Raw genomic sequence first — 11,008 nt, 5'->3', positions numbered from 1 at the left:
TACATCTCCATTAGTTTCAATAGATTTGACAAAAAAATCAATAGATTTGACAAAAAAATCCGAGCCAATCGAGCCACATTCAAATAAAAAATTCATCATGTTCACTTTTGATGTTTTGTACCAAGTTATTCTTTATTTATTTAAAATATTTTACATTCTTCAGCAATCATTTTGTGAGTATTCACAAAAAAATTTTAATATGAATATTTTGCCCAACATATTATTATATTATAATTCTTAAATTTTGTGCTTTGAAAAATTAAATTATGAAAATTTCAAATACTGTTCTATGACAATTACACAGAATAAAGTAAAATCCTTATTTTACCTTTTGATTCAATTTTTTTTATTTTAGATTCTTCAGAATTTTCAAAATCTACTTGTTATGCAGACGCTTTCCTTCCCAGAGACAGGGGAAAGATTTCAAGTTACTGAAGTGATGCAGCGTTCCAACGATATAATGGTAATGAAAGTCATTAATAAAAACAAAACAGAATTCCTTTGCAAGGCATTTAATAAAACAAAATTAGAGCAAACTAACTCCTACGATAATTTTGTTAAACGCCTGACAATCATTAAGCAGCTAAATCATCCGAACATTCCTCGCGTTATCAGTATTCAAGAATTTGGAAATTATATATTTATTTTCTTTGAAGCAATTCATTTTGTTACCGCACAAGAATATCTATGTTCAAATGGAAACATGACCCCAGAAGAAATCCTATCGATTCTTACTCAACTTCTCTCAGTTATAAAATTTACTCACAATCTTGGTCTTTACCATGGCTTCATAACGCTTGATAATATAATGTTTGATAAGGATATGGTCCCGCAACTTGCTAATTTCCATCTCGGAGCTAATATTAATCAAACTGCTTTTGAATCAATTTCAGAGTACGTCAACTATACTACTCCTGAAGAATTAAAAGGATCTTCAGTTGATTATTTTGCTACCGATATCTGGCGCTTAGGAGTTTGCGTTTATACTTTATTAACCGGATCTTTTCCTTTTTCGGATACTAATAGGGCCAAATTATGCCAAAGCATTATGAAGAATGAGCCTGATTTCAAAAATATTCCGCCAACAATAAGTGGCCGAATTAGATTAATGTTAATGAAAGATCCGAAAGAACGTCCATCAGCTTCCCAACTCTTATCTCAGAACATAGATCACAGAATTGTTTCTGTTGGGTTGAAACAAGCAACAACTACTGCTGGGCATTTGTTACGGTCAATTCAATCTCAGTATAAGATTTCCGAGATTACAAAAGCTACTACAGTGAACTTTAGGCACTGTATGCATCCAACATATTGTGATCTGCCAAAAATTGAACCAAAATAATTTATTATTTTTTATCCTTTTCATTTTGTTCTTGGCGTTTTGTATGAATATTAAAGTTACCATATATAAATTTTATTTATTCCAAATTGATTTATATTAAAATTAATTCTAAAGGTACCCCCATTGTTTAACCTTAAATTTTCGTGAATTAGGTGTGTATTTAAACGCCTATAAGTCCAGCTATGTCGGATGACAAATTAAAAGCATACATTGATATGTTTGTACAGGATGAAAATAATATTTTCACCGATACATATTTTGATTATCCTGAAAAAAGTTTGAAGATATTTCGAATTAAAAATCAAAGTTGTTAATTCAAGGTTATACTTTAACAGTCAAATAGGTACGTAAAAATAATCGATTTCCTACCAGAAAACTCATATGTTAAATTGTTAAATTTCAAGGCTCAAAAACTGTTAATGAAAACTACTTGCTAATCTAAGAATGAACTCGGATAGTTATGTATAAAAACATATTCAATTATAAAAGATTTTTGTCTGTATCATTTTGAGATACGAAATGTATTTCTATCATAAAGTTCAAAATGAGGTCTAATATAACTCAAACAATAAATTATATGGAAAATTCTTATTGAATCAACTATTAATTTTCAGAAATTTATCTAATAATTTAATTCAATATTTCAACTTTTTGTACATTGAACTCTTAGAGTGATTAAAATTGCTTCTAAAATAAAAGAAATAATATTATTAATAATAAAACAAACAAAATCAAAGCATTTCCTCGAGATTTCTCTTGATGCAGAAAAGAAGACATCTTCTTAAGTTTAAACTGATTTCAAAACACTGGAGAGTGTCTTCTCAAGCGGAAATTAATGAAATTTAATGTTTTTTATTTGTATGTTCGTTTTAAAAAAGAAAAAAATGTGTTTCCTAGGGATCGAACTTGGGTCTTCAAAAAAAATTAATAAAATTATAAATTCAAGATAGATAAAGTATTAATAACTAAAAGTAAAATGAAAAACAATTGCCGATTTATTTTTTCGCTTTGGTGGATTTTTAATTCAAAAATTGTAAAATACAAAAAATAATATAATATTTATTCAAATTTTGATTGTTCTTTATCTCAAGATGATACAGACGAATTTTTGATTACTCAACGCATAATATCTTATAATGATCTATATAATCTATAGCCTTAAAACCAAGTCGAAATTATTAACAGTTTTAGAGTGGGGGTACCTTTTTAATTCTTTCTTTTCGATATTCTTCCAGGAAATTGTAAATTACGTGGAAATTATAAGATGAATTAAAATACATTATAGAAGATGGTGAGATGCCTGAAATTTAATGAAATGGCAAATTGTGTGGAATCTAATTGGATTCATTGGAATCACGAGGCATCAATTTCACCAGCTACGGAGTCAAATTTACCAATGAATTTAGAGGGACGTACGTTTTTGATTTTCAATTTCTTCATTAGTTCTGAAAATCGATATTTTGGACTTCCAATGATGTTTACATCTAATGTAATTCCAAGATTCTGAATATTCCAAAAAATAGTTCACCCATAAAACTTTTTCTTTAGGATTGCATAGAATTTTTCGCGGGCAAAAAAGTGGCATTTACAATATAATGAAAGTTGCAATTAAAACAATATCAAATAAAACATATGACATCGATATCGAGACATCTAAGAATGTTTTGGATCTTAAGAAAGCACTAGAACAGAAATTTTCAATTGAATTAAAGCAAATCAATTTAATTTATCATCGTAAAATCCTCCGTGATGACCAAACTTTAGAATCCTTGAATTATAAGCCAAACGAGTTTATTATATTACATAAGCAAGTCAATGGAGCCAATATTTTAGAACCGAAGAAAGTCAACCCATCCAGAAAAGATATGGATAGAAAGAATAGATCAAAGCATAGCCTTGATTACCCTCCAGGCAGTTTTCCACCTGAATCTACTTTAGTTGATTTTGATGCAGAAGAAGAAAGTAGTAACATGGAAGAAGAATTGGGAAGTGACCAATCCGAATCTGAACAATATTCCGAAACTGAAACCGGAGACAATGACTTTTACAATAATTTGTCACTAGAAGGCAAAAAAGTGTTCAATACATTTGAAAAGAAAGGATACGGTGAAGATAAATTTAAGGAATTGTTTGAAAAATGCGGATCTAGTTACGAAAATATGAAGAAGAAATACTTCGAATTATTTGGTGAACAATATCCAGCTTTTGACTCTTAATTATGTAACTCAATTTTAATATGTTTTTGGCTATCCACTATTACCTTTATGATTTTTAAGGTTTCTATTAAAATTATTTTTGTATTTACTGTTTGGATTTCGATAAAAACTTAAGATACTTAAATTTGATTTGACACTTCAGAATTCTTTTCGCTTTCTCATTAGGAATATGGCAATATGTAAAATCAAAAACTAGAAATAATTGCCATATTTCTTATTGAATCAAGTATTTCAATGCTCCAACGTATACTTACGAGTAAAATTTTATGTTTACTGTCAACTATAGTGATCTTTCGTAAGTTATTAGTTATTCAGCTTTCCATCATTTTCTTGAATTATCGTTCTATTATACATGGGCAAATGGCGGGTTATTTGCCCGCCACACTCAATTTTAGGGTTGTTAAAAATATCAAAAATTAGCGTTTTGAAGACACCATGGTGTCTTATAATTTTCCCTTCCTTATTGGCGTGTAGAAATAAATGCGCCAATAGATTGAAGAAGAAGAATTGTTTTTCTCTTAATGAACTTTAATCCTTTTGATATAAGAATATTAAAAACATTAATATAATTTCGATTTCGGAAATTAAATTTCCAAATTTTTTGTCGATTTCGGAAATAACAGGATCCCGCATCCAACACGCAACAACAAAACACAAAACACACTTTTTGGTTCTTTCATTGTTTTTAATCGTAATTTATGTAATACATGATTTGGATAAATTTTACAAAAATAGAACCTATATTATATTCTTTTCAAAGATTCTTGCAAATCATCAAAAATAATTGTATTTTAAAAAACGATCAAATTATCCTTTCATTATTTTAAACTTAAATTAGTTTTTATGATTGACTAAAGCAATCATATTTATTCATCATTAAATAAACAAAAAAATAATATTTGAGAGTTATTTCAAAAAAAAACACATTGAATTTATTAATTGTCTCAATTTCAGTATTATAAATTTTTATAATTTCAATATTTTGAAATACACTTTTTAATATTTCAATATTTATGATATTTCAATGTATTAAGTGGTCTCAAATTGAGCTTCTCAAATATAAGTTGGCCTATTCAAATAATAAATTAAATAATATTTAAAATAATAAATAAAAGTGATTGAGGTCATAGCAAAACGCTGTTTCAGTCATTAATTCTTAAAAATAAAAAGGGTAAAAACTAAATACAATGGGTAAAATTCAATAGTGTCTGTGCTATCGTTCAATTTGCAGGTGTCTTTTGAAACCGCAAGACACATTGAATTTTTGAATAGTGTATTATGGTTTGACAGACACCAATGAAAAAAATAAAATGATATTTATTTTAAATATATAAGATCCTTATATAAAATATAAATATTTTATCGTTTTATTTTCTTGTTTTAGAAATGTTTTTTATTGAAAAATCAATAAAACTAACTCCAAAATAAAATTTTTGATTTAAAGACACTATGATGACACCAGGCAAATCTTCCAAGACACCTATCGTCGGGAATCTAACAACCCTACTCAATTTGAACGATAGGTGGCGGGATATAGGTGGTGGGAGGGGAAAAATTGCCCTTACAAAAAGTATAAAATTTTCTTTATTTTTTTTGTTTTCTTGAATTTTTTTGAATAGTTTACTATCATTTCATCATGATATTAAACGAGAAATTATACTTTATTATTAAAGTCGATTCTATTTCTAAAGGAATTTGTGTTTTTAAATTTTTTCTAAAAAATCACTCTTATTTTTTTTCTCCGCCACTGGCGGGCTCTCAATTAGGGTAATTTAAACTATTCAAAATTTCAGAAATTGAATAGGATGGCGACGCCACCTTCAAAGATGAGTCTTTTAATGCAATAAAAATATTCTTTTGGGCTTCTACTTCGATATACCATTGGAGGATAGGCTCCGCCAAATGGCGGTCGTTGACCACTTTGAACGAACTTTCGATTTTTCTATCAAATTCACATTTCCATCAATAGATTAGCTACAAGTCATGATTTATCGTATTTATGTAGAATCTAGCCAAACCTACCATTAATATATGAGCGCTAATTATTTATCAATATCGAATTGTATTATCTTAGAAAATTCTCTATAGTAACTATAAACATAACTAAATTGGGGGTATCTGACTTTCAAAAACTAGATAGATATCAAAAATAAATCAAAATTTTATTTTTCATCAATTAGAAAAGATTTATAAGCAGTATGAGTACTCGAAAGCAACTTGAGGAGCTTTCATTTGTATTTGGGTTCGATTAAATCATATTTCTTTCTATGTTTGGGTAGAAAATAAGCTGATTATTTTTTTGTTTGGATTACTGCAAGCACAATGTAGGGATCATGCTGTGCTCCTTTAGTATTTGGTATCTTATTGTTTTCACAGATTAAAGAACTGTTCATGATTGAAATTGAATTTGAAATTCTTTTTCGTTTCATATTTCACAACTCATTTTGAAAAAAAGTTCATCTAGCTTCCATGTGATAGGGAAATACATTATATTTGTCATCTATTAGTGGGATTTCTTATACTCAACTAGACAACAAAAAGTGTCATCCCCGCCACTACAAATTTAGGTTGTCACTTTTCCCGCCATTTGCCCATGTATACGTTCTATATAATAATATGATGTCGCTTTGCAAAAAAAGAGAATACGCTAGCAATTTTATCCGAATATCCCATATCACGATATTTGGCACATTTTATACAATATATCCTCCTACTAGAAGACATTTATAGTATCATTCCGTATAACAATCGCTATACAAAGTCGTATTTATCTCTTGTCAAACTCATATCTGAATATTATCATCTCAAAAAGGTCAACAAAGTTAACAGTATTTCAAACTTCTTGTTTTATAACGAATATGGAGATAAATTAAACAAATCTGTTTATTTCGACAAAATTAAATCTTATAACCCATATTATCATAAAGAAGATACAATTTACAGAGCAATTATGTGTAATGACTTAGGGAGGTTCATTGCATTCACTGAAATAGATAGATTTGATAAAGATCAAATACTAAAAAGCAGATTATATCCAAATCCTAAGGAAGAATTTTCCTTCCTTGAATTATGTTGTTATCATGGTGCAGTTGATTGTTTCAAGTTATTGAGAACTAAATTTAACTTAGAAATAACTCAAAAATGCCTAGAATTATCATTTTTGAGAGGTAATTCAGAGATCATGAGTGAATGCTTGAAACATAAATAACCAAATCAAAATTGCAGGGAATATGCAATTATTTCACACAATATTGAGATCAATTTAGCTCATTGTGGATGGTGTAAAAATCTTGATGCATTTTTCGTCTATTTCGATCAGACTAATAATTCTAACAAATTCTTTATTTACTCAACAATATTTGATATATCATCTCTTTGCAAATACTTCCTTTCTGTTTATGCGAATATCAATGAAAAAAAATTAATATAGAGAAATCACTCTTCATGATGCACACGTTATAATAGAAAAGAAACAGCCGAATTTCTTATTTCACATGGTGCGAATATCAATGGAAAAGTGTATAAATGGAAAAACAGTTCTTCATGAGGCAGTGCATACTCGGAGCAAAAAAAAGTAGAATTTCTTATTTCACATGGTGCAAATATCAACGAAAAAGATAAAGATGGAGAAACAGCTCTTCATATTGCAACACTCAATAATAGTAAAGAAACAGCATAACTTCTTATTTCACACAGTATAAATATCAATGAAAGAGATAATAATGGAAAACCCGCTCTTTATACTGCAACATCATATAATAGGAAAAAAAATTGGTCAAACTTTTAATTTCACATGGTGCAGCAATGGTTGGGCAAATTAATATTTTTTATCTGGTTTCCGAAATTACTTACTGATATGAATTATGCAGCACTATGAATGACCATATCAAAAACGGTGTTTCATATTTCTAATAATATTTCCTAAAGCGTCACTTTTTACTTCCTCGACGATTATTTCCCTCTCAAAAAATTCAATAGCTTACATTTTGACAGAACTTAATATGAAACATAAATAAATTCATTATATTATTTTTATTTACATAATATCTGTTTGAAGTCCATAATTCTATAAATTTTTCTTCAAAAACATTACAATCTTGATAGTTTTGATACTGTTTAATAGGTTTTTGGGACCTTATTTAGTATTTACTACGTATAGAGTCGATCTGAACTTAATTTTCGGAAATTTAAAATATTTATTATAAGTAAAATCTGATTTGAAATTTATGTTTAACTACTCATATCTTGCATTATCCTGAGTAGCTTTTGTAAAAATTCATCAAAAAAGATTTTAACGTGCTTTAATTTTTATTTTTAAAATAATGCATATTATTATATAACTAGCATATTTACAAATTTTAGTGCTTTCAAAAATTTAATCCTCCTCCTCTCAAATAAACGTACATCCGGGTGGCCTGTTTTTTGCAAAAAATAAAATTTCATTTTTATTGCTAAAAAGTCAGAATTTTTATTTGCTTCTGGGATATATGATGGCTATATCAGATGTCCATTCTTTTTGATACTCAACATTAAACATAAAACTTAGCCGTTAAGGCTCTTCTGAAAATATTTTTTTTCCGAAAAAATTTTCGAAAAAAATCAAAAAATTTAAAAATCCCCGAATCTGCAGGGATTTAAAAAAATTCTTTTTAGTAAAACTTAAGGATATTGTATCAGATATATTGGTATGGGCAAATTCAATTTTAATCCAATATTCATCGAGATATTAAGTTAACGAAGCTTTCAAAATTGAGAGGGTAATCCTCCTCCTCTCAAATAAACGTACATGCGGGGGCACCCTTAAAAAATTGAAGATGATTTTTCATTCTCCATCAACTCTGCCAAACTTTAATCTCCTGTTTCATATTAAGTTCTGTCAAAATGTAAGCTATTGAATTTTTTGAGAGGAAAAATCGTCGAGGAAGTAAAAAGTGACGCTTTAGGAAATATTATTAGAAATATGATAATAAATATATTTGAAAAAAATAGTTTTTTTTTCAAAAATTGAATGTTCATAGAATATTTTGAAATATGTAGGGAATTGAATTCGGTAATATATGATAAACAGGATTTTTAAATTTCAAGGAAAAATAGCTTTTGTGAATACTTTTGAGAACTCTTCTCAAAGATCATGATTCAAATATATTAAGGAGCCAAAATATTAGAGATGAGTTCACAATCAAAATTTTTCTCACTTTTCTTCCAAATTGACATCCTTCCTCACCACTTTCAAGTTTTTCATACATATATCTTACCCATTCATTTGGAATACGAGTCTCGTCGAGTTTTCGTTCATTTTTTTTACTTTACAAAACTGTTTATTTTTCAGAATTTTTAAATTTGAAAAAATCCATTCTATATCTGATAAATAATATATTATTTTTCAATCAAAATATTTTGATTATCATCTCAAAAGTGTTCTCAAAACCTAGTTTTTCTTATTTTGGATAATCTTAATATTTATATTATTATAAACTAATTGAACACCATATGTTTTTGTATACTTTTACAAAAAAATTGATAGATTTGTGATACTTCCCCCGACGATAGAATTGAATAGCTTACATTTTGACAGAACTTAATATGGAACATTTATTCGTATAATAGCAGTAATAAGTCGATTATTCACTTCTACTTCTGAGATTTGAATTTAATTTCGACAGAAAAAGAGATTCAAGAGGAAAATACTAGGGGATACAAACAGCCACCATGACAGGATTATTATGGAGCCAAGTTGTATTTTTTGATATTTTAGAGTTTTCCTACCTATTTAGGTACCAAGTTATTGCTTAAAAATTAAGGTTCTAAATTCTGAAGTTTACATGATCTCCCGGGCGCACCCTTAAGTGGCCATTCAAAATAGTCTAGAAAATTTTATCGTAAGAGGATTTACAAAAGATTTGATCGTTTAATGTCATCAATATGAATTAATTAAAAAAAAAAAAAAAAAAGGTAGTGGGCTTCCAGGCACTTCGTGCCCTCTAGCCCGCGAAGATGTTTAGTATAAATGAAGTTTTTATTCGGAAAATTGTTAGTCTTCTGGTGTGAATCGGAGGACTCTTCTTCTTCCTCCATTGCTTCTGGGAAGAAGCCTTCTTCTGGGTCGAAAACATTATATAATGTGTCGCTTTTCACAAATTATATATGTTTTCATGTTTTGTCACTTTTCTGTCACTTTTCAGGAAAAAACATTTTTATTATTATATATAAATGAATTTTACAAAACCACCGTTACCGTTCTTTGGAAATAAGGGTAAATGTAAAGATATTATATTGAGAGAACTTAAGAAACTACCGAATGGTCTAACATTTGTAGATTTGTTCGGTGGAAGTTTCTATATATCCCATTTGTGCCATACAATATTCCCAGACTCAAAGATTATATGCAATGACTTCGACAACTATATGGACCGTCTCAAACATATTCCAGACACAAACAATATATTGAAGAGTTAAGAAAAAGATACCTATAGGTAAGATGGAACGTATACCATTAGATAAGAAAAATATTGTGAGAGAGGTTTTGAAAAAAGCAGAAATATAGAACTGGGATAGTATATCTGCTAGACTATTATATAGTGGTTCTATAAGAGTTCATGACATTGAAACACTTATGTCAAAAGTTTTATATCTTAACTATACACATGTTTTCAAAGAGGACATAGAAAAATATATTGAGGGTATAGAGTTTGTGAGATGTCATTGGACAGAGTTGTATGAAAAATATAAAGACAAGGAAAATGTTTTCTTTATAGTGGACCCCGCGTTATAACACATGGGATTTTCAATACCAAGTAGACTGGACTTTGAGAGACTCTTTAGAAACTTTAGACGTTATACATAACCATCCATGCTTTACTTTACATCCGATAAAAGTGGTTTGGAAACCGTTATGAGATGGTTAGAGGACATACATGACTATGAGTTTAGATATGACAAGATAGAATATGAGAGAGGTCCTATAAACCGGAGAAAGTGTCATAACAAAGAAATTTTATTAGTAAGTAAATGTGGTTTGAAATAGGACTACTTGTTTTAGGTTTTTTCCATTGTGTCATTTATTTATTTGACGTGGCAGAAAAGTACAGAGAATATGAAGATGAACCAATGCCTGCAAATGTTCAGTATATGTACTCGTAAGAGATATTTTTATCTAATATTAAATGGACGCACAGAACTTAGCGAATGCACAGCAACCTGGACAACCAAACCCAGAGAATATTCCAAATGAAGTTAGAATACAAACTGCAATGGCAAACTATGGTCAAGTGCCAACAGATGTACAAATGCAAACTGCCATGTCAAATGACGCTGCGTTAGGTTTGCCACCATGGTATGCAAATATGAGATGGAAAGAGTTTTATACAAACCCTGAAGTGGGATATAAACAACTTTATGCAGATGACGCGAACACAGGAGTTGACCCAGAATATGTTTTCTACCAGAGGAG

At 29.0% G+C, this 11,008-nt stretch overlaps 2 protein-coding genes across 2 annotated transcripts, besides 4 other annotated features; both read left to right on the top strand.

The window, feature by feature from the left end:
- Positions 1 to 369: 369 nt before the first annotated feature.
- TVAGG3_0549490 (protein serine/threonine kinase protein) lies at positions 370 to 1,796 on the top strand (the record flags this gene model as incomplete). The annotated part of the gene is made up of 1 exon (XM_001300610.1): positions 386 to 1,342. One exon carries the CDS (start codon positions 386 to 388, stop codon positions 1,340 to 1,342), a length of 957 nt encoding a protein of 318 aa, XP_001300611.1.
- Positions 1,797 to 2,544: 748 nt separating this feature from the next.
- On the top strand, positions 2,545 to 4,073 carry TVAGG3_0549480 (Rad23 protein ubiquitin-like (Ubl) domain-containing protein; the record flags this gene model as incomplete). The annotated part of the gene is made up of 1 exon (XM_001300609.2): positions 2,938 to 3,558. The coding sequence occupies one exon, from the start codon at positions 2,938 to 2,940 to the stop codon at positions 3,556 to 3,558; it is 621 nt and encodes a 206-aa protein (XP_001300610.1).
- A 3,453-nt stretch (positions 4,074 to 7,526) lies between these two features.
- Positions 7,527 to 7,567: a mobile genetic element.
- An 848-nt stretch (positions 7,568 to 8,415) lies between these two features.
- Positions 8,416 to 8,456: a mobile genetic element.
- Positions 8,457 to 9,108: 652 nt separating this feature from the next.
- Positions 9,109 to 9,149: a mobile genetic element.
- A 342-nt stretch (positions 9,150 to 9,491) lies between these two features.
- Positions 9,492 to 11,008: part of a mobile genetic element that runs on past the window's edge.

Source organism: Trichomonas vaginalis, chromosome II, assembly GCF_026262505.1.
Source record: "Trichomonas vaginalis G3 chromosome II, whole genome shotgun sequence".
NCBI classification, from domain to species: domain Eukaryota; phylum Parabasalia; order Trichomonadida; family Trichomonadidae; genus Trichomonas; species Trichomonas vaginalis.
The sequence above is the reverse complement of the archived record's forward strand: the minus strand, read 5'-3'. Positions and strand labels throughout refer to the sequence as shown.